Source organism: Mustela putorius, unplaced genomic scaffold, assembly GCF_011764305.1.
Source record: "Mustela putorius furo isolate JIRA1106 unplaced genomic scaffold, ASM1176430v1.1 tig00003901_pilon_pilon_pilon, whole genome shotgun sequence".
Classification (NCBI taxonomy): Eukaryota; Metazoa; Chordata; class Mammalia; order Carnivora; family Mustelidae; genus Mustela; species Mustela putorius.
Genome location: NW_025422049.1, coordinates 19,069,263 through 19,093,788, shown reverse-complemented (window position 1 = coordinate 19,093,788; position 24,526 = coordinate 19,069,263). Strand labels below are relative to the sequence as shown.

The following is a 24,526-nucleotide window of genomic DNA, read 5'->3' as shown; positions in this document are numbered from 1 at the left end:
GGGCCTGTCTCCTACTCCTCCTCCTCTTGAGCAGGCACCTAAGTGAAACAGTGTTTTCTAAACCTATTCTGCTGTTTCCTGACTTAGAGCTTTGGTTCCTGCTATATCCTTTCCTGATCTATCTTCTCTCCTCATTCATACCTAAAAAACCCCACTCTTGAGCAGGCACCTAAGTGAAACAATGTTTTCTAAACCTATTCTGCTGTTTCCTGACTTAGAGCTTTGGTTCCTGCTATATCCTTTCCTGATCTATCTTCTCTCCTCATTCATACCTATAAAACCCCACCTGTCCCTTAAGGCCCTACTCAGATGTTACTTTCTCCATGAAATCTCCTCTAATTCCTTGAGTCAGAAGCAAACATTCCTGTCTCTATACTCACACAAGACTGTGTACCCCCTCACAGCACCCATCTCTTTGACAACTCTTTTGTTTAAATGTCATGCCAACACAATAACATGGATGAATCTCAAGTGCATTTTGCTAAGTGAAAGAAGTTTGACAAAAAAGCTACATACTGAATGGAAATACATTCTGGAAAAAGTGAAACCATAGGGACAGAAAACAGACCAGGGGTTGCCAGGGTAAGAGTGAGGGGGCAGGGTTTTGACTATAAAAGCAAAACACAAGGGAAGTTGAGGAGTGATGAGAGTGTTCTGTGTCTTGATTGTGGTCGAGGTTACACAACTGTATGTTTGTTAAAACATGCAGAACTATACACTAAAAAGGGTAAGTTTTACAGTGTGTAAACTATACCTTGAAAACAATGGGAAAAATTCATACCAGATAGATAGCCTGCCCTTCAGGTCTGGCCAGCTATTTACTCGTTTTCAAATGTACTCTAACATGCCAGGGTAGGAGCTGGGGCTACCAAAAAGAAAAATATGTGGCCCCCCCTCAAGGAACTCAGTCTCTGATGGAGGTGATAGATATGTAGGGAAATAAATGTAGCAGAGTCTGGAAGATGCTACCTATATAATACAGATCCAGTCACATACAGTGAAGGCATAAAGGAAGCAGTAGTCAGATGGCCCTCGATTGTGGTGGGGCTAGCCTTTTAAGTTTAGAAATTTGTATTTTATTTAATATGCAACAAGAAGTTACAGAATTATAGCTATGTTTTGGAAAGCATAATATGGCAGTAAGATGAAGGATGACGTGGACGGAGAGACAAAAAGCAGGGAGATCAATTAGAAGGCTATTTATAATAGTCTAAAAGAAAATTAATATCACTTCTCCATTAGTAGACATTTGAGATTGGACGAAGCTTTTAATTAAAGCTTGTATTGCTGATAATCTAGATGCATGCAGGCAAAAACAAAGAGGGCCCACAAAATTTTTCCTGAAACAATTTACCCCCAGTAGCCTGAGATACTTAATGGATGGACTGTGTTGCTTTGATCTTTTTAATCTTCCCCGACACTGTCATAAGACTTTGTAGACATTAAAAGCTCTAAAAAAGTTTATTATTCTTGTTTTTTTTAAAGATCTATTTATTTCTTTGCGAGAGTGAGTAAGCAAGAGAGACAGCACAAGTGGGGGAGGGGCAGAAGGAAAGGGAGAAGCAGGCTCCCCTGCTGTGCAGGGAGCCTGAAGTGTGTGGGGCTTGATCCCAGGACCTTGGGGATCATGACCTGAACTGAAGGCAGATGCTTAACTGACTGAGCTACCCAGGCGCCCCCCAAAATTTATTATTCTAATGAGAAAATTAGAGAACAGGTGAATTTTCCTTTAAATCACTGAAACTCCAAAAGAGAAAATTATAATTCCTACATGCCCAATGATACTACTGCTTACAATTTTGTATGTCAGAGAGTCCAGAGGGTCAAAGTTAGTAAAAAATGTTTTATTCCTAAATTTATATACTGACTGCAGCTATCGGGTGGAATTAATCTGGCACTTTTCCCCCAGGATGTCTGCTTTTCCTTTGCTTGTTCACTGCTACCTAACACGAATTGGAGTGACAGGATTCTGTGAAAAAAAGAAAGCAGGCATTATAAATACACTCTTTCTCTCTCTCTCTCCCTTTTTTTTTTTTTAATATTACCTCTGTCTTGGAACTTAGAAATCTCTGCTGAAAATGCCTATGAGGGGCATAACTGATAGTTGAAATGTGTGGGATGTTTTCATCCCGTCTTGAATCCAACCAAATAGCAGATCCTGAAATCAGCAGGGTGCTCCACTATAAACACCGTGTGTAGGGTCCAAACGTAAGCTCTCTTGTCAGGTCTCTAAACACCTCAGCCATCCCTACCTCCGAAAAACGAAGACATTTAATGAACTGGTGAGATTATTGAAGGTAAACTCGACGAGCCTCTTCTTCAAACAAACAAGAGCTTCAGGCTTTCAATTTCTGCTCTTTTTTTTTTCCTCACGAAGAGCAAACATTACTGAGCCACTTCATTGCCTCTAGTGAAAGGCCTTCTGTGGCTCGAGAGTTGACAACATCCAGAATATTAAGCAGTCACTGACTTCGGCATCTGAACTAGTTTGCTATGAAGAACATGAAGTATACTGATGTTATCTGCCCCCAAAGCTACACAGAGACAACTTAGAAAAAAAGGGAACCTGCCCCCTGCTAACTGGAAGTTGTCTGCCAAGGGAGAAGGGACTTTGTAGATTCCAGAGCGTGCTGTGGTCCGTGGATCTGGGCATTTTCTCCCCCCTTTGGTTATTCCCGGTAGCATTTTTCCTCGTTAAAGTTCCTATGCTTTACACCACATGATTTGTGATGAAGGCAAACCAAAGTTTTGTAGCCACAAAATACCCTTTTGTTGAAGGCCTGCTTGTCCCTTGCCTGGTTCCTGCAACCAATATAACTATAACACTTATCTAATTCTGATGTGACAGAACTTAATTACTGTGTGAATTTTGAGCAGTAAGCCGGCCGATTTCAGTCGTCTCAACTATGTGATAGCACCCCGTCACTTATTGCCAAATACTTGTTTACTATGTGTTATCGATCAGTTTTGAGCCCTGGCCAGTTGTGGCTAATCCACATGTTCTTGATCAGTTTTGAGCTCTGGCCAGTTGTGGCTAATCCTAATGCATATAGCTGGCAGCTGTGAATTTGTGACTTTGCCCCTTGGAATACAAAGGCTGCTTTGCCCACATTCAGGCAGACTTGAGCTTCTAAAAAAACAAGCCTTGGCCTCGGTAGGTGATTGTGATACAATATAAGTACGTTTATTCTTAAATTGCTTTTCAGAAATCCCAGGTCTACTGGGAATTACCAAATTATGTTCCTATTAAAAAACGAATCCCATTCTGTCCATAGGTTAAACAAAAGCCTCACTGCCCATGTACATGTTTAAGAACTCCCATCCTTGCTAACTTAGCAAACAGATCTATCCTTGCCTGCCAGGCCCACTCCCTCCTGTTATTTGTCCTAGGCAGTGGCAAGATCAGAGACACTTCTTTAGATAGACTATCCCATTTGTTAGGCTTTAATCTGAGGGAACATTACATGGTTCAAAACGCAGCTACGTAATTTTGCAATATTATCATCCCTGTTTTATAGTTGATCAAAAAGAAAGAGAAACTTCCTCAGTGTCACATAACCAGTCAACAGCAAAGTTAAAAATAACAACAAAGGTTAGAATGGGCGAGCTCTGTGAATCTAGTCTACTATGTAGCAGGCATGGGTAGGAAGTAAAGCTCAAATATGTGTTCATAACTGTAGGGCAAATTCATTAAAAACATTTTTCTCTGGTCGCCTGGGTGGCTCAGTCAGTTAAGCGTCTGCCTTCAGCTCAAGTCATGATCTCAGGGTCCTGGGATGGAGTCCCGAATCCGGCTCCTTGCTTAGCGGTGAGCCTGTCACTCCCCATAAGAGAGCTTGTGCTCACTCTCTCACTCTCTTGCTCTCTCCCTGACATGTAAATAAAATCTTAAAAAAAGAAAAAAACCCCACCTATTTCTCTCCCATTTTCCCCCAAGTAATTGCTTTCCTCTCTTTCAATAGCACATACGTAAATCTCTTATGGTCACAGATTTATTTCTTTTGAAATCTTCATCTTACTAGAAAAACCTGAAAAGGCATGAGAGGAGACTGCCTGAGACCAGATGAGTTTCCCAACAAGGTTGTCCTGATACTGGCAGTGGAGGGTAAGAACTGCTCCCACTGGAGTCCATTGTTTCCCGCCCACCCTCTGCCCCCAGCACCAACCCTGCCTAATGTTCCCCTGAAGCCCTTCCTGCCCCCACACCTTGGGCTCTTCCCCACCCTTGTTCCTCTTTAGCAATCTGGGATCCCCTCAATCATCTCTCCAAACTCAAGATAGCTGATGTGATTCCCTAGTAGCAACAAAATTGATGCAGTTTAGCACAAATTTTCTGCATTGTCCTCCATCAGTACAATTCCTTTGTGTAGCAGTTTTCATCAATGGACACAAAATGCCCTTTCTTCAGGTGACACAGGTTCAGGCACTACTCTCCATACACATGGTGCGAGTGTGCTCAGTGGAAGATGTAGGCATTAATAAATGACAATGAAGCACTTGACTCAATGTGCTTTCATGATCTCTGTTTAGGAATTTGGGGGCTGCACAGCAGGAAATCAGGGCACTCTGGTGAGGGGGTTCTTATTATACTAAAGCATGTCACTGGATGTGGCTATAAAAATACCCATTCCTTATTGGGGGGGCACATGTTGTGATAAGCACTGAATATTATATGCAACTAATGAATCATTGAACACTACATCAAAAACTAATGATGTACTATACAGTAGCTAACTGCATGTAATTTTAAAAAAGGAAAAAAATACCCATTCTTTCTACCCTCTAATAATAACCTTACTGTACATGTGGAAAGGTAGTAGGGCAGAGTGAAAATGGCATAGAATTTGGAGTCATACTCGCAATGTGAGTTGCAGCTCTGCCACATACTGGTTGTATGACCTTTGGCAAGATACCGTACCTTTCTGAGCCTCATCTTCCTCATCTGAAAAAAAATGGGAATTATAATAATTATAATTACAATGGGATTTCATTACCTGTTGTAAGAACCAACTGATAGAATTAAGGCATGTAAATTGTCTGGCACATAGTAGATTCTCAGTAAATACATTGCCTTCCTGCCTCTACTTTTGAAGGCACTGTTGGACAGAGTGGCAAGAGGTGTAATGGGAAGAGTGTAGCTTTGTACTAAGACGTGGCGTCAAATTCCAATTCTGCAGTTTGGTTACCATGGATGACCTCAACAAGTTACTAAACCTGAGCCTCAGTTTCTTCTTCTGGAACAGGTAGCACATAATACTTGCCTCATAGGCAGAAAGTACCTGATCTTTCTTGATGCTTCTCCATGGTAGCTATTAGTGTTATGGATATAAGAAGACTGCTTCAAATACAGCGGTGGCCCTCTTGTAAAACCCCTCTCTGAAATTCTTTGAGTGCACAAAAGCTTGGTTTCAAAAGATCCCATTTTCTAATGGCTGGGTACCCACTTGAGCTGACCGAAATGTACCTGCACTCAGCAACGATGTTATTTTAAAGTATACTACTCCATCCTATTTTGGACTTTTTGTTTTGTTTGGCTGCTCTCTCTCTCCACACTCCCCATCAGTTTCTTCTTGCTAGCCACAGAACAGCTGCCTAGGGCAGAAATGTGTTGCCATCCCCTCTCTAGGCATTGTCTACACCTATGCTGTGGAGCTGCGTAGCCACAACATTGCTTAAATGCCAGGACACTATTTGTCCCAGATGGTGCCTTGCCATTTATCTAATGGTAAGAAGCCAGATGTGATGTCTCATTTCTTGCAGACATATTAAAGGCTGAACGCTATCGTCCATCTCTGTGCTGGTGCAGAAACTCAGTGTGACGGGAAACTCAATCGGCCACAGCGGTGCCCTTCTGTTGCTTTTGCAGGATGCTGCTCTGCTTATTATTAGGCCATTATTAGACGGTGTGCCACTCAGGGCAGCTTTCATTTCAGTATTGCTGATACAAATATTTGGCAGGCTAGCCTTTGTAGTAGGATTTGAGGAATTCAGAAAGGCTCCTGACCCAAGTGTGTCTCCCTCACGGGTTATAGGGCCTGAAATGCACATAAGAAACATTTCCCTTGAACTTCCTTTGGTATAAGCTGATGTTAAAATGTGGGGCGCCTGGGTGGCTCAGTGGGTTAAAGCCTCTGCCTTGGGCTCAGGTCATGATCCCAGGGTCCTGGGATCAAGCCCCGCATCCATCGGGCTCTCTGCTCAGCAGGGAGCCTGCTTCCTCCTCTCTCTCTGCCTGCCTCTCTGCCTACTTGTGATCTCTGTCTCTCAAATAAATAAATAAATCTTTAAAATGTGAATGCCACTCTCCAGAGGGAAGATCTTGAGTTTTTATCAGCTATTAATACTTAAGAGTCAGAACTGCACTGGCATCCTGATTCTGGGACTAGTTATATGACCAAAGGAAGCTTGCTAGTTTTCTCTGAGGCAGGTTCCTCTTCTGTAAATGGGAATAATAAAGGATGATTGTGAGAATTAAATGAGATAGTGCATGTAAAGAACATAGTAAATGCTCGATGAATAGTAGCTGTTATTAATTAGCCTTAGGGATGGTAGGGCCCTGAGGGAATACATCTAGGGCTAGGATATTTGGTTTGAGGGTATAAGGAATATATATATATATATATATATATATATATATATATATATATTCATACATATACATATATATGAATAAGGTGAGGTCTGGGACTGAAGCAAAATCAAACTGCTTACATGAACTTTCCAGCAAGAAAAGTGTAGCATTCTTCAGGATGCAATGCTGTGGGAGGTGGTAAACTCTGACACTGGGAGTTTTCAAGCAAAGGCTGGGTGCTGGCTACACATCAGGACTACTCAAGTCTACCCCAGGGCTTCTCAGATTTACTTGCATGTACAAATCACCTGGGGATCTTGTTAAAACGTGGGTTCTGACTCAGCAGGTCTCAGGGTGGGCCCGGAGATTCTTCATGTCTCACAAGCTCCCTGCTGATGCTGATGCTGATGCTGATGCTTCTGATCCACAGACCTCATTGTTAGCATCAAGACTCTGTTGCGGTTTGAAAAGAAATCACAGCATGACAGAGGGATGTGATTGGAGAAAGCCATGGAGTTACCCAGACAAGTCCCCACAGAGGGGAAGGACTTTGATGCAGTCATGATGCGCAGTCTGGCTCCTAGCTTTGTAGGCTTTGAAATTTGATTGGTCGTATAACCAGAAACCAGGCTCCTGGGGACTGATTCACAGTTCGCCAAATTCACAAGAGACCAATATATACGCCAGAATGCCAACTGATTAATTTATAATGAGAAGTATAACTTCCAAGTGGACCAGATACTAGTGTTTGCTGATCAGTGCATTATCTCCCTGTAGGCATATTTACATGAGGCACTAAAGGACAAAAGGTTGCTTGGTGAGAATGGACCCATAGCAAGGGGAGTTCATAGGATGATTTTAACGGTACATGTCTTCAAGCTTTGATCATCTGTTATCTCCATCTCCACCGCTGGGCTAGACCTCCAGAACCGTGCTGTGGAGGTTAGCTTCCTCACTAGTCTCTCTGCCTCCTGTCTTGTCCTCGTACAACCCAGATGCTCTATTAAGCCTACATTTGACAATAATCATTTATTTGCTCCACTGACTTCCATATAAATTCATAATTTAAAACTCATCATTGCAAAATGCTTTAAATACAGAGTCAAGTTGAAAAAATAATACAGTGAGCACCTACAGACCCACCATCGAGACTCAAAAGTTGTTATCATTTTGCCATATTCCCTTTATGTGTGTGTGTATGTGTGTGTGTGTGCATGTATGCACATATGCACTGAGTTGACACCCTCTGGCACAATTTTCCAAACTCTTCATGTTCTGGCACAACCTATTTGACCAGCCTCACTTCCTCTGGCTCTCCCTTTGCAACTTGTGTCCCAGCCATAGTTGACTAACGTTAGTTTCCTGAATGCTCCTGGTGTTTTCAAGTAATAGACTATTGCCTCTGCCTGAATACCCTTACTCTCTTTGCCTGATTAACTCTATTTGTTCTTAAAGACTCAGCCATACCCATGTTGCCATAGCAACCGAAGTTTTTCTCAGTCATAACATTTATTAAACTGTACTATTATTACCTGTTTACCTCTGACTTTCCTACTAAACTGTGAACTCATTGAGGGCAGGGACTTTTTTTTTTCTTGGTCTCTGTATACCTATACCTCTCCAGTGGCTTTTACTTGGTGGGTGTTCAGTAATCAGAAAATCCAACTGCCCACCAGCCAGTGCTACCTGGTTACATCATATGCACCTCAAGATCAACAGGTCTTGAGAGAGCTCATCTCTCTTCCTACCCTTTCTACACATTTAAAACCCTCCTCCTGATTGAATGCCATTCAGTCTTCCAAACCAAAAACCTCAGAGCAATCCCCAATTCTTCCCTCTTTTTCATCCTTCAAAACATGCTTCCGATCTATCCACTTCTCTTCATCTTCTGGAGTCTGGGCTGGGCCACCTTCATCTCTCACCTGGAGCACTACCAAAAATATGCTCTCTGGGCTCTTTGCTTCTAGTCTTGTCCTCGCCTAGCTATTATTCGCAGAGAAGCCATAACGATCTCTCAAATTCAGATCTGATTATATTACTCCATGTGTAAACACTGATTGTGTTGCTCCTTGCTTTTGGATAAAGTACAAACTCTCTAGTTTAAATGAAAGGACTCTCGAGAACTGACTTCTGTGTACCTGTAGAGCTTTATGTCTTGTACTCTGGGTTCCAACCATTTTGTGTTTATAGAGCCTGTAGTACTTGCTGTCTCCCAGCATTGTCAGTTTCATGCCTCAGTGCATTCATTCCCTCGTATTATTCAATGCCTAAGAAGGCTAACCCTCTCAAGCTTAGCACAGGTGTAACCTCCTCTGGGCAGCTCTTCCTAACTTCCCAGTCCGGGTGAGGTTCTTCTTTTCTTTTATCCATTACTGCTCTGTGAACACCTCTGTTATAGCATTTACCCTATATACATATAGCACTGTATACTCCAACTATCAGTTTGCTTGTTTGTGTCATAAAAGCTAATAATGTCTTATTTTTTTTTTCCTACCCCAACGCTTAGCCCTTGGCTGGCATACAGTTGATGGGCCATAAATAATTGTTTAAGAATGGATACTAAGAAACATCTCTCCAAACATTCATTTTTTGTAGATGCCTTATAACAGATCTCTTTAATTTTAAATATAGTGTTTCATTAAAGTACAATACAGTTGATTGCTATGCAGGCAATATTCACTGAATTTTGAGTTCTTTGCCAACTATTTCAGACAATTTCTGGAATTGTACCATTTCTTAGAGATGATTGATCCTACCTTTTCTTTTTTCCATCGATAATTTTTATCCCAGAGATTAACATCATCAGTAGTTGGGGGTGCTATGCTATTGGCCTCCCATACCAGCCTTGACCTCTAACATAAAAACGTCCTTTTCAGTGTATAGGGTTTATGTTTCACAGAACTGCCTATTTATTTGGATTCCAGGGGATGTTTAGTTAAGGTGTTAATTTTCCTCCAGGTTTCTCTCAAGCCATCAGAGTATCAAGTAAGAATTGTCTCATGCTTAATCTTTGGGAATAATACTGATTAAGTAAGTGTTGGGCCAAGGACTGAGGAGAGTGATTGATAGGGAACTGATCAAATGCTGGGCTGGATAAAGTGAATTGTATCCCTTTGTACTGAAGAAGTGGCTAAAACATCCTGAATGTCATTATCTCTTATTATTATCTCAAAGTGACAAATTTAAAATCATTTAAAAGGTAGGGTGGGGTCCCTGACCCTGTTTAGTAATAACAGTATTTAACAAATATCTTTGTTACACTCTGCTAAGCACAATTCTGAGTACTTTACATGTACAAACTCATTTAATTGTCTGAACAACTTTTGAGGTAGGTTATATTATTATCCCCATTTTACAGATGATGAGGAAACTGAGGCACAGAGAAGTAATTTCCCCAAGGCCAAAAGTTATCCATTCCTGTCGTACAACAGGTGTATTAATTTAGTTTAATCCAATGTATATTTCTGGAGCACCTATTAAATGCAATTGACAGGGTAGATAAAACTTGTACAATTAAAGAAAGGAAGAATCATAACGCAACAGTGCCATGAGTGAATCACCAAGGTGAGCCAGGCTCCTTTCAGTTGGTGGGAAATGAGGAACGATTGTGTAGTTAAGGTCGGGAATGGCGCAGATGTATAGATTTGGTAAACCTGTTCGTGAAAGATGAAGAAAAGAGGCTCAGTTTTGAGGTGTATGGAAAGGGTAATTTTTTTCTGAGGACTAAGATTACTTTCAGAAGGGGCTTCTGATGTAGTCTATTTAGCATGAGGTAAGCGTAAGAAAATACCCAGGTACGACGCCTGTCTGGAGCAGGAAAGGAGAAATGTTAAAAAAAAAAAAAAAAAGTAACAATGAGCTTTTCCTGCCCCCCCCCCCACAAGAGAATCAATAACCAGCCTGCCCCCAGCACCACCCACCTACCCAAAACTCCCTTGACTCCAACTCAGACCCTTCGGATCTGTGCTGTTTAGAAGTACTTTCACATTCTAGCAGCCTGAGACTGAAATGGCCTTTAAACAAATGTTCGGAGCGAAAAACCCATTCTCGCAATCCCAAACGGACTCGGATCCTATCCGAGAGATTTTATGGTCGCAGATTCTCTAGCTCCCGGCCTTTTTTTTTTTTTTTAAACAACAAGCCAAGACACACCTGGCCCTGGCCACACAGCCCGAGAGCCTACTCTAACGCCTGCCCATCCCGCTACCCTTTTAAGAGGCGGATCCCGCAGTGTCCTTTCCTCCCTCCCAGCCACCTCTACCCCCAGTCGTCTGGGCGGAGCTTCTTGCTAAAGCCCCAGAGCCCGACGCGGCCGCAGCAGTAGCGGAGAAAGACCGGAGACGCTAGGAGCTGAATCTGCCGCAACCGCTCGGCTAGACGCTACGTGCCTCGGGGCTCCCACCTCGCTCCCGCGCGCGCCGGCCCCTCCCCGGCCCCTCCCCACCTGGCGCGCACCTGGGCCGGGCCGGGGTCCTGCCGAGAGCCGGGAAGGCGCGTGCCAGGGGCCCTCGGGAACCGCAGAGCGCGCGAGCCATGGGGCCGCCGCCTGGGGCCGGGGTCTTATGTCGCGGCGGCTGCGGCTTTTCCCGATTGTTGGCGTGGTGCTTCCTGCTGGCTCTGAGCCCCCATGCCCCCGGCTCCCGGGGAGCCGAGGCCGTGTGGACCGCGTACCTCAACGTGTCCTGGCGGGTTCCGCACACCGGAGTGAACCGCACAGTGTGGGAGCTGAGCGAGGAGGGCGTGTACGGCCAGGATTCGCCGCTCGAGCCTGTGGCGGGGGTCCTGGTGCCGCCCGACGGGCCGGGGGCGCTCAACGCCTGTAACCCGCACACGAATTTCACAGTGCCCACGGTCCCGGGGGACTGGGGAAGCTCCGTGCAGGTCTCTTGGTTGGCCCTGATCCAGCGCGGCGGGGGCTGCACCTTTGCCGACAAGATTCACCTGGCGTACGAGAGAGGGGCGTCTGGAGCCGTCATCTTTAACTTCCCGGGGACCCGCAATGAGGTCATCCCCATGTCTCACCCGGGTGAGTGCAGCTACTACATTGAGCCCCATCAACCCCCTACCAAAGCCAGTTTTTGTCCCTTTTTTTCCCCCCCTTATTTTCCTCGGTGCTGTCTTCCTCCTATCCCCTTGCTCCGAAGGGAAACCGAGTGCCCTTTCTGTCCCCACCGAGTGAGGTAGGGTCCTCTCCTTCCCGAGATTTCACCCTGCGTGGGGGGAGGGGGTGTTGGGCGAGAAAATCCTCCAGGATTTGCCCGTCTGGTGGAAAAGGGCAAGACAAACGGAGTGTGGAGGCTGGCAACTAGAGAGGACTGTTGGGGCTCTTTGCGTCCCCTTTACCTGGTGTTCCACAAGGGCTCCGTGCACTATCTGCTTTGTTGGTGGGCACTGGCTTTGCAATCCTGACAGGACAGAAGGCTACCTGGAAGTCCCGTCCTCACTCGTTTCCAGTTAAACAGCCTCAGGCCCAAAGCAGGGTTTTCCCTCCTCTCTCCCTGTTTTTCTCTCCGTGTTTCCTAGTATCAGGTACGAGATTGTGTTACTGTGCCCTGGTAACCTCATTGCAGTTTGAACAGAAACTTTGCCTAGTTCTTGGGCTCTTCTCTGCCCCCCGCGGGGTCTCAGGTCCCAAGTGATCGTCAGTATCATTGCTTTCATTGGCCTTTGAAAGATCCGATTAAGGTTATTGAGTGGTGAAACAGGTGATCAATGTTACCGGAAAAAGAAGAGCTTTGTGCTTGAGGATAGCAAAGGCCTAGACTTTGGGGCAAAAGTAGTCTGGGTAGGCCTTCATTTTGTGGGGATGTTGTGGGTTTTCCCCTTTTTGGTGATTCTTCCAGAAACCTTATTTGTGATAAGGTAGTCTTAGCATATGTATGCTCATAAGCCCCAGAAGACAGAGAAAAAAAATGGATAGAAGGGAAGGGACACGTAGTAGCAGTATATCATAATTGTTGAGAGCTGGGGCCCAAGTCAGACCTTGGTTAAATTCCGGCTCCATTGCTAACTAGTCCTGTGACCTTGGGCAACTTACTTGAAGTCTTTGAGCCTGTGTTCCCTCGTCAATCAAAAGGGAAAGAACTAAGAACTACTCCCACAGGTTTGCCTTGAGGATGAAATGCAGTAACGCCTGTAAAGAGTTTAACACACCATCCTTCTCAATAAAAGCTAGCTGATAGGATTAGCCTTTTAGGGAATCACTGGGGAGCTGAATCTGCTTATTTAAGTGCTAGAGGTTTTGTGTGAGGTTGGCCCAGCCTAGAGAGAGCATTCCCATTGAGTGGCTGGGTTGTATAATGGAAAGAGCACTGGGTTGGAACTCAGGAGATCTGAGTTCTTTTAGTCCCTTCTTTGCCTCTAGCAGCTTTGTGACCTTGTACAGATTACTCACTAGCCAAGAGATAGTAGAGAGGTAGAAGGTGGAAGCCAAACTGGCAGCGTGTGGAGAGGCAAAAGCGAACTAGATGAACTCTTAAGATTCCTTCCAGCTCTAAAGTGCTGTGATTCTTAGATTTGAATATCGGCTAAAGGAGCAGCTGTATCTCTTAGTTGATAATTCATTGGTTTGAATGAAATTACTTTTTAAAGCCTGATAAAAATGAAGAAGGATTTGACAAAATTTGAGTCCTTCTGTCTCCATCGGCTACCTAAATGCAAAAGTTTGACTTTGTCTCCTCCAAATGAGATTCATTTGCATGGGTGATTGGGAATTGAAGAGTACCCTTTAATAAGTCCCTGTTTAGAGGGCTTTCATCCTAATTCTGTTAAGAATATAAGCTTATATTTGTCCAATAGTTTTAAGGGACAATAAAATTAATTTTTGTTGAGCTCCCACTGAGTGCCAGGCTCTCTACATACATCTTACTCGTACGTTATTGAGAGACCATATGGTGCACTAGGAAAAGCACAGGCATTGTAGTCAGGAATGGGTATCAAATTCTGGCGGGGGGGGGGTTCCCTTCTTCTTCTTTTTTTTTTTTACATTTTATTTCTTTTCAATGTTCCAAGATTCATTGTTTATGCACCACACCCAGTGCTCCATGCAATATGTGCCCTCCTTAATACCACCACCAGGCTCACCCAACCCCCCCACCCACTCCCCTCCAAAACCCTCAGTTTGTTTCTCAGAGTCCACAGTCCCTCGTGGTTTCTCTCCCCCTCCGATTTCCCCCAACTCACTTCACTCCATCTCCCAATGCCCTCCATGTTATCCCTTATGCTCCACAAGTAAATGAATTCTGTTTTTACTACATAGTAGCTTTGTGTCCTTGGTCAGGCTCTTTAACTTTACTGAGTCTCCGTTTCTGCATCAGTAAGATGGAGATACTTCTATTGCCATGATTCTTAAAGATAACAAATCAAAACCACCTAGCAGATAATAATCACAATCAAGTACAGTTAGTTGTTACAATACGTTAATGCTAACAAGATGCAAAACACATACAAATAAATGTTCATGCAGCTGTCAGTTTGAATCTAACCATGGCTGTTTTGTTTCAGGATACTATCAGGTAGAAATAAAGCCGTAAATATTGACCACCTAATTAAAGTACACTCAGAAAGGTATTTGGGGACTTTAAAAATTTCTTCCTGACATGATAACCATAGTAAATTTTACCATTAGGGCAACTAGCCATCAAAATACCACCTAGTTACTTGAAGTATAGAATCACATTTCTTCCATAAACTCCTAGAGAAACCGCTTTTCAACACAGGGGGAACATCACTTTGCATTTCATGCACGTGTGTTGTTGAACTTTTGTTCCAAGTTCTGTGTGTTTTGCTTTGCTTATTCCTGAGAGCAAGTTTAAGGTTCATTGTAATCTCTGGTCAGAAACAATTTATCCTGGATCTTCATGGCAAAGAGGTGGGATTGAGGTTTAAGTGTTGATTAACTCAATGTGTATTGGCTTGAATTATACAAGGGACAGCAAATGTTGAAAAGCCATTGCTGTCGTCGTTGTTTATGAAAACTCTCTTTACCCACTCTCAACAAAGCCCGTGCTAAAATTGTTTGTTCTTTGAGTTTATGCTGAACATCCATACTCTGACCTGTCACAGGTCTGGGAGCAAGACTAATTTCTTTCAAGTAACAGAACTAACTGGTTTAGAGCAGTTGCTTTAAAACTTTTGTTTATTGAAGAGAAACTCCACTTTAAGAGCAATCAGTTAGGAAAATGAGGCTTTTTAAAAGATTTATTTATTTGAGGGGCAACTGGGTGGCTCAGTGGGTTAAAACCTCTGCTTTACAGCTCACAACTCAGCTTGGGTTATGATCCCTGGGTTCTGGGATCGAGCCCCACATGGCACTGGGCTCTTCTGCTCGGCAGGGAGCCTGCTTCCTCCTCTCTCTCTCTGCCTGCCTCTCTGCCTACTTGTGATCTCTCTGTGTCAAATAAATAAAATCTTTTTTAAAAAGATTTATGTATTTGAGAGAGAGAGAGAAAGAAAGGGAGAAGCCTCTGAGGTGGAGAGGAGGAGGGAGAAGTAGGCTCCCTGCTGAGCAGGGAGCCATATGTGGGACTGGATCCCAGGACCCTGGGATCACAACCTGAACCAAAGGCAGACGCTTCACCCACTGAGCCACCCAGGCACGCCAAGGCTGTTTTTATGTAAACCAAAATATCACAGAAGGTGGTTGTAGCCTTGCATCAAGCCATGCAGTTTATTCCCGTACCTCATTTTGGTTGCAAAATGTCCAGAAAATCCTGATTCACACAGATAAATAATTGCAAGTGACAGATATTTATTTAAAGTTTTTCTTGCAGTCTCTGGGTATTTTTTTCAGTCAAACTGATCCAGAACCCTGGAAAAAAATTAGGAGAAAATTTTGGTTTTCAAGGTTAACCACTATTCATATATCTTAAGTATGAGAATGAAATAAGCAACCAAAGCTCAGAGTAAACACGAAAGCCGTGTAAAATGTAGGATTTTCACAGTGAGACATGTTGCACATGCTATTGTGCAACTAACTGTTCTGCTTTTGCCAGGCAGATGGGTCTGAACCTTGCATGCTGTCTAATCGAGCACAGCCCACGGGTTGAAGTGGTGTAGGTACTTGCTTGTACAATTTTCTTTGCGTCAACAAGCACAGACATGAATTAATTCAAAGACCTGAGCAGAGCTACAACCTTTAAAATCTATGACACATTTACAGGGACTTGAAACACATTCAAAGGCATGACAGGAGAAGCCTTATTCCTGAGGGCTGTGGGGAAAAAAAAAAAAAAAAGCGAGAATAAACCAAGCAGTTTAAGTCCGTGATTTGGTGGTCTCTGATGGGATGTATAAAACAATTGCTTGTATATACAGGTCGAACATATTAAGAGGTTGGGCTCTGCCACTTACTACAGAACCTCCTCAACTTATGATGGGGTTATGTCCCTGATAAACCCATCACACACTGAAAATATCATTAAGTCGAAAATGTGTTTAATACACCTTAACCTACTGAATACAGTTCAGCCTAACTTACCTTAAATGTACTCAGAACACTTACATTAGCTTATAGTTGGGCAAAATCTTCTAACACAAAGCCAACTTTGTAATAAAATGTGGGCTTTCTCATGTAATATGTTGAATCCTGTAGTGAAAGTGAAAAACAGAACGTTTGTATGGTACAGAAGGGATGTAAATGTACAGATTGTTTACCACCATGACCGCATGTCTGACTGAGAGTCCCAGGTGGCTGCCACTGCCTAGCATCAGGAGATCGTATCTCCTGCATATTGCTAGCTCCTGAAAAGTTCTACTTTCCAAATGTGAAGTACAGTTTCTACTGGATGCACTTTGCTTTGATGCGGTCATTAAGTTGAATCATTGGAAGTCAGGGGCTTTCTGTATTTTTAAAATCTTAGGCCAGTCATTTTACTTTAAGTCTCTATTTTCTCCTGTTTAGGATGGACATAATGATAATCTTGCCTCATAAGATTGCTGGGAGGGATGCCTGGGTGGCTCAGTGGGTTAAGCATCTATCTTCTGCTCAGGTCATGATCCCAGGTCCTAGGATCAATCCTGCACTGATTCCTGCATTGGTCTCTCTGCTCAGCCAGGAGTCTGCTTCTCCCTCTCCCACTGCCTGCCACTCACCCTGCTTGTGCGCCCACTCTGTCTCTGACAAATAAATAAACAAAACCTTTAAGGAAAATCCCTGGGATTAAATGAGATAATGCAAATACAGTGTTTAACACGGTGCCCGGCATATAGGAAACTACTTAAAACGTGTTTTTAATCACAATAAAGATAGTTAAATGTATTTTAGAAAACAAAAATAGAATCTGATGTTGGTAGTACATAATTCGAAGATGAATAACCTAGAGTACTTCAAAATCCACATTACCTAAAATCCTAACTTTACCACTTTAGGAATAGAGTGTGTCAACTGAATTCTTCGCAAGAAAATGATCTGGGGGCCCAATGGATTAGGGCCAAAACCTGTGTTTGTTATTCTTTTTTCATATAACTACTTCTCCCTCAAGCTACCAAACTTCTTTATAAAGGACTTTGAGATAATTTTTACATTGATTTATCACCCAGTCCCTTTTCAGCCACATGACATTTAATTTTTATTCTGCTTTTTTCCCTAAGATGTTGACATTGAAAAGAACCTCTTTTTTTAAGATTTTGTTTATTTATTTGACAGACAGAGGTCACATACAGGCAGAGAGGCAGGCAGAGGAAGAGGGAGAAGCAGGCTCCCTGCTGAGCAGAGAGCCCAACGAGGGGCTCTATCCCACACTCTGGGACCATGACCTGAGCCGAAGGCAGAGGCAGTGGGTTAACCCACTGAGCCTCCCAGGCGTCCTGAAAAGAACCTTTTTTAAATAGGGAGGTTCAAAAGAGGATGAGAAGAGACTGGGTAGTGATTATTTGACAATATAAAGTACTATTTTAAAATCAATTTCTAGACACAAATTGGTATCTTTGATAACTTGATATCTCTGAAGTACCATATTTTTTTTAAGATTTTATTTATTTGACACAGAGAGAGGTCACAAGTAGGCAGAGAGGCAGGCAGAGAAAGATAGGGAAGCAGGTTTCCTGCTGATCAGAGAGCTTGATGTGGGGCTTGATCCCAGGACCCTGGGATCAGGACCTGAGCAGAAGGCAGAGGATTAACCCACTGAGCCACCCAGGCACCCCAGAAGTACCATATTCTAACTCTGTTAATCACTCCTTTGAAGTTTTCCTAATCAGTCTTTTGCCTCTCTTCACTTTTGTTTCATTTCTGTTATTTTATTAATTCATTCATCTAACACCTCTTCTTGCATTCACACCCGGGCCAACAGCAGACCAACCTCTGATAAATAACTGCCACTTCCAGACAATTCTATCACTTTAAGTCTATTCACATAAGGTCCCCTTCTCCCCTTCAGTGGCTATTAGCCTGCTTTTTAAAAGTTCTTGTGTCTTCTCATAGGAACAAATGCTTAGGCTTCTAATCAGTCTCCCCCTCCAGTCCTTTCTTCCAGTTCTTCCACATTGCCACTGGAACACAGCTCTGATCACATCTATGCCATTGCTCCAAAGGCGATTACTTACGGATTTTAAAATTACTTACAGATTTTATTACTTACAGATTTCCCGGCATGGCACACAGAACTCAGTCTGGTCCCAACACACTTTCAAAGCTTTATGTACCTCTTCTCTCATGTTGACCCTTAAATGCCTTCTGTCCTTTCCCATTATTATTCCTTTGTTTGTACTTCTGCTTTTGCCTCCATACCCTTTTCTTCCCAGCTGTGCTGGCCAAAAACTTACCCATCCTTCAAAACCCAACACAGATGCCTCCTCATCTTTGAAGCTTTCTCAATTCCTTCTTTTCCTCTTCCCACCACAGCCCACACCAAAACTAAAATAATCCTTTTGTTTTGCTCCCATGGCACTCCATGTCCTATAGTACGTTTTGCATTTCGCTGGTAGTTCTGTGTTTATATGTCTTGCCTTCCTACTGGATTGTAATATTTGATTAATTTTCATATTCCTCATGGGAACCTTTCTACTGTATGTGCTCTGAAAATGCTTGTTCAGTTGCTCTACATACCCAAGAATGAAAAAAAAAAGTACCCAAGAATGCCAGAGGGCCATAAGATTCACTAGAAAATTATCTAATGGGGAAGGGGATTAAAGTTCAACTCATCGAGGGGCAGCTGGGTGGCTCAGTCGGCTTGGCTGGGCCGGGCCTCTGCCTTTGGCTCAAGTCATGACCTCATGGTCCTGGGATCAGAGCTCCTTGTTTGGTTGGGGGTCTGTTTCTTTCTCTCTGCTCATGCTCTCTCGCTGGGTTTCTCTCTCTCTCTCTCTCTCTCTGTCTCTTAAGTAAGTAAAATGTTTTTTTTTTTTAAAGTTCAGTTCATCGAGCATTTATCAAGGGTCTATTGTATGTATACTGTGCTTTTGCCTGAATATATGAAATAATTAAGGTAAAGTAGGTGGAACAAGAGTGTACTACAAATGCTTCCAGACTACAAGCTCCCTAATTTTTATGGTGATGACCATCATAGGCCAGTTTATGGGGTTTTAATAACGAAATGACCTAGGTAACAACGAGATAGTGAGAATGAGTATTTACATTGAGCTTTCCCTGTTTTTAAATTTTGTTTTGTTTTAAAAACTTGGTTTACACCAGCACTCAATTTATCTCTCCAGTTAATATGCTTCCATTGAACATGTTGCTGATACGTGGAATTCCATTACATAAAAACCTTTAAAAGAAATATAGCTCAATCAGTAAATTTTTTTTCTAAGCATATAAAGAACTCCACCCCTCCCCCCAGTCTCTGGAAGATGTGTTATCTCCTACAGAATTCCATATTTAATCTCCGTTCCCAGGCTTAAGTGTAAACAGGGGAGTATCAAAGACATTCTCCATGTTATTTCTGACTATAAAATTAATCCTTTTTCTTGCAGAAGACTTGGAAAATATAAAAAGTATAAAACTAAAAATAAAAGCTATGCATAAAATTCAATAGTTCCATTAATATTTCTTGTCTCCTTTTTCATGTTTAGTTAGGGTTTTATATCCTGCTTTGATCATAAGGGTGGTTTTTATGACTATTAATGTAGCATTAAAATACAATTTGAAGGAAAACAAAAATCCATAGATATAACCACTTAGCATTTTGGGGTGTTTTTTGTCATTTTCTTTTGCTCTCCTTATATATATTTTAAGAATTATAATTATATATTGTATGTAAAATTTTGTATCCAACTTGTTATTGTAAGCATTTCTGCATGTAATTAAAAATAGAGGATTTCCCTGTAAGTTGAAGGGGGTGGTTTTTGACTGAGGGGGTAGGGATCAAGCTTCTCTTTCATTAACTGGCAGAAAGGACATACAGAAATGGTGACAGGGAGGGGTATGAATTAGAACATTTAAAAAAAAACTGATTCTCGGATTAAGCCACTGCCTTCGGCTCAGGTCATGATCTCAGGGTCCTGGGATCGAGCCCCGCATCTGGCTCTTTGCTCAGCAGGGAGCCTGCTTCTCTCTCTGCCTGACTCTCTGCCTACTTGTGATATCCCTCTCTGTCAAATAAATAAAGAAAATCTTAAAAAAAAAACACACACACAAAACAAAACTGATTCTCTACAGAGCTTTACCTAAATGTATATTCTGGCCATAAATGTGATCTGGTCTAACCCATATGCATTGCCTGTTGTGGCCTTGATCTTTTGAGAGATTTGTGCTTTTAGTTCCTCTTCTCCCATGATACTCCTATAGGTGATGTCTTTGTCACAAATAATGTGTGCGCGTAGTTTCCCTGTTGATTGGTTAAGTAGCACCTCATTGGCTAAGATGGCTTTTCATTTTCATGATGGCCACTGAACTGTACACAGTTATTGGAGGTTTTTTTTTTTTAAAAGATTTTATTTATTTATTTGTCAGGGATAGAGGGAGAGAGAGAGAGCGAGCGAGCACAGGCAGACAGAGAGGCAGGCAGAGGCAGAGGGAGAAGCAGGCTCCCCGCCGAGCAAGGAGCCCAATGCGGGACTCGATCCCAGGACACTGGGATCATGACCTGAGCCGAAGGCAGCGCTAACCAACTGAGCCACCCAGGCATCCCAGTTATTGGAGTTTTGCCCAGAGTTTACTTGATAGGGTACCACAAATATTATCTAGGGATGAAGAATTTTTTGTATCTGCAAATTTTGTTGGAAGTATAACATATATACCAAAAAGTACAGAAATCATTAGTCTGTAGCACAGTGGATTTTCACAGAGTCAACATGCCTGTGTAGCGAACACCTAGATCAAGAAACAGAACCATACCTGAACCCTAGAAGACTACTCATACACCAAGATGAAGAATTTTTGAACTCTGTGTCCTGAGGGAGTGACCTCTTACAACATGTGGTAGGAACTCAGTCACCCACAGAAACTGTGGCCTTCACTGCTGTGGAGCTAGTTACCTGTGGGGGTCCTTAGCTACATACTGTAGGGGAGATCTTTCCAAGCACAGAGGACATGTGCTTTTTGATGCAGTTACCAAGCCAGTTCAGAGTTGCCACATTTTGCTGTTATCACCCACTTTGGAGCCCTATGAGCAAAGCAGAGCACAAGGGTTCTTTGTTGTTTCTCTCTTTCCTGTTCTTTTTTCTCTTTAAGCTGTATGTATGTCTTTCTGTATATCATGGCACATACTTGCTGCTTGAATTTAACCAATTGGCTTGTTACAGTATTGATTTCTTTGGAAAAGAAAGTTTGGTGATGCCTGACTTTGTGGAGGCCGTTAGGTTCAGAACCTAGGCGTGATTTATTTGGTTTTAATGCTTGAATGCTCAAGTTAACTACAAATCAGTGATTTTGAGTTAACCCTATTTATTTTGGGATTTTTTTGAAAGAAGATGTTCTAGAACTCACTTGTTGATGTGTGTGTGTTTCAATACCAGTCATTATCTTTTCAGATGAACTGATGAAGTAGCTTAGTGAAGTTCTGCCTTCAACTAAATAGTCTTAGCTTTTAAAGAGAAAATACACCAAAATGTTAACCTTGGCTATTTCTGATTGGTAGAATTATGGGCGATTATTGTTCTTTTTCATTGTGTTTTTCTGTATTTTCTGAATTTCCTATATATATATATACTGAATATATTTTATATTTATAATCAGAAAAATCAGTTATTTTTTAAAAACCCAAAATATTCCTATAGCATTGATAAATCCTAAAGAAAGCATTAATAATGTGACTGTAGCAACAATAGGAACAAATCATGTCTGATAACAGAAATGACTTATAGACTATTATGAGAATTTAAAGAATTGCTTTGACATTTTGAATATATCTAACCTGTATGATTGTTAATGTGGTCCTTTCTTGATAACACTAATTGGTTTCTTTATGTGTAAAATAACCTTGAACACTAAAGAATTTTAAAGACGTTCTCCTATTTTAATATGAACTGTTTGTCTTTACCCTTTGTATCACTATTTATATATATTTTCTCACCCCCCACAATACATATACATACCTCTCACCTTATTTTTGTTTCTTTCCCATAAGAAGCCTGTTTTCCCTCACTTGCCCCCTTCAATATCTGTTCTGTTCAGTACTTTTAAGAATACTATTAAGTTTAACAGCTTTGTATGAAGAATCCAGTACATTGGCAGTTTTCACCTATGACACACTGGGTTCATCTAATGACAGTGTTTTTTTTTTTAAGATTTTATTTATTTATTCAACAGACAGATCACAAGTAGGCAGAGGCAGGCAGAGAGAGAGAGAGAGAGAGAGAGAGAGAAGGAAGCAGGCTCGATCCCAGGACCCTGGGATCATGACCTGAGCCGAAGGCAGAGGCTTTAAACCACTCAGCCACCTAGGCACCCCAACAGTGGTTTTGTCATTCAAGAAAAGAGAATTTGTTAGAGTACATGCAGAGGAGAATTGTGGTGTTGTTATTTTACACTTTATTAATGATATGCCAAACGTACAAGCTCAATCAAGATGATATTTAAGGGCGCCTCAGTGGCTCAGATGGTTAAGCATCTGTCTGCCTTCGGCTCAGGTCATGATCCCATAGTCTTGGGATTGAGCCCCACTTTGGGCTCCTGGCTCAGCAGGGAATCTTCTTCTCCCTCTCCTCTGTCTTTCTCCCTGCTCATGCTTTCTCTCTCTCTCTGTCTCAAATAAACAAAGCCCTTAAAAAATTGTTTAAAAAAAAAAAGGTATTTGGGACGTCTGGGTGTCTCGGTTAAGCAGCTGCCTTCGGCTCAGGTCATGATCCCAGCGTCCTGGGATGGAGTCCCACATCGGGCTCCTTGCTCGGCAGGGAGCCTGCTTCTCCCTCTGACCCTGCCTGCCACTCTGTCTGCCTATGCTCGCTCTCATTCTCTCTCTCTCTGACAAATAAATAAAATAAATAAAATCTTTTTAAAAAAAAAGATATTTAAGGGGTTCCTGGGTGGCTCGGTGGGTTAAGCCTCTGCCTTCAGCTTGGGTCATGGTCTCAGGGTCCTGGGATCGAGCCCCTCATCAGGCTCTCTGCTTAGCAGGGAGCCTGCTTCCCTTCCTCTCTCTCTCTCTGCCTGCCTCTCTGCCTACCTGTGATCTCTGTCAAATAAATAAAATCTTAATTTAAAAAAAAGATATTTAAGACATCATTAAAACTGAATTACTTATTTTTAAAAATTAGCATTTCCCTCGAAGTGATAGTCCACTGGACAGATTTTGTATCCTACTATTCCACTCTCTTCCCCAGCCTTAAATAATCTTACACACATACACACCCTCACACACTCTTGGAGCCCTGTCTTTTTAAAAAATTCTAAGCTTCCAGGGTGCCTGGGTGGCTGTCCATTAAGCATCTGATTCTTGATTTCCGCTTAAGGGATGATCTCAGAGTCATGAGATCAGTCCCCAGTTGGGTTCCATTGCTTAGTGGGGAGTCTGCTTGACATTCTCTCTTTCCTTCTGCCCCTCCCCCAACTCACACTCTTTTTCTCTCTCATATAAATAAATAAATCTTTTAAAAAATCCAAGCTTCCTTCTGTGTGGTTCCACTTCTTTTGAAGTGAAATTAAACATCATAACAAATCACTGTTCTCATATCTAACAACCTTGAATGTTGTCCATAACTCACTCCTACAGTCTCCACAAAAACCTCTCATGAGCCATGTAATCCCCCTGATTAAATATGTATTTTCTTATGTCCCAATATTTAAGATAAATTTGAAATGCCTTTGTTGGTTATACTTTAGGTATTCCAGTGATATTGTTTCCTGCAAAGTTTTATTACAAATATGGGTTAAATAATAGTTCATATTTGCTTTGCAGTTTTTAATTCTCAAAGTCTTTCACATGCAATCATTTGTGGGCTCGTTTGGGAACCCACACTCTTTAGCAACATTGCTATGGGATAATGTGTTGCCTCTACTTCCCAACAACTGACTTACAAATGAAATTTTGAATACAACCCATTAGACTTTCCTGTGTTACTTTGTTCATAATGATAGCCTGGTGAGATATAGTTTATTGTATTTGTCCTGATCATGCTGGTTTAGAATTTTTCTGCTTATTTTCTTTGCAATGTTGACTCTAGCTCTACCTTCCCTTTTCCAGGTGTTTCACCTTAAGGATTCTGCATTTTGTTTTCCTAACCTGTGGTCTAACCTATGGTGATCTCAGAAATTGGCTTATTTTAATAGTATTTGTAATGTTCCTGAAAGTTTTGAAAATATAACTATGATTTGCCACCTAGTTAGCCATTAATATATTTTCAAGTTGGTACATCTTTTCCATTTTAGAGGATCTTGGCAATCACTTAGATGAATGCTAGAAAACTGTGATTATATTGAGTGAGGTCTTCGTTCAAACATCTGTGAGCAACCTATATTTAACATTGTCCCAAATACTTTGAGTTTAGTGGTATTTCAAAGTCTTGCTTTCTGCCACCATCATTTCATTCTGGCAAGAGTACAGAATATTTAAGAGAAACTGAAACTGGCTAGTGCCA

At 42.0% G+C, this 24,526-nt stretch overlaps 1 protein-coding gene across 2 annotated transcripts in view; it reads left to right on the top strand.

Moving 5' to 3' along the window:
* RNF128 (ring finger protein 128) overlaps positions 1–24,526 on the top strand; it is a 107,967-nt gene that overhangs the window by 34,331 nt on the left and 49,110 nt on the right. Inside the window, exon 1 of one of the 2 annotated variants that reach the window (XM_045068299.1) lies at positions 10,853–11,597. The exons of the other annotated variant lie outside the window; for it this stretch is intronic. Within the exon in view, the coding sequence (XP_044924234.1) occupies positions 11,105–11,597 (493 nt within the window). The 5' untranslated portion in view covers positions 10,853–11,104. Of the gene's footprint in view, positions 1–10,852; positions 11,598–24,526 lie in introns of those variants that run through there. 2 annotated transcript variants of the gene reach the window in all.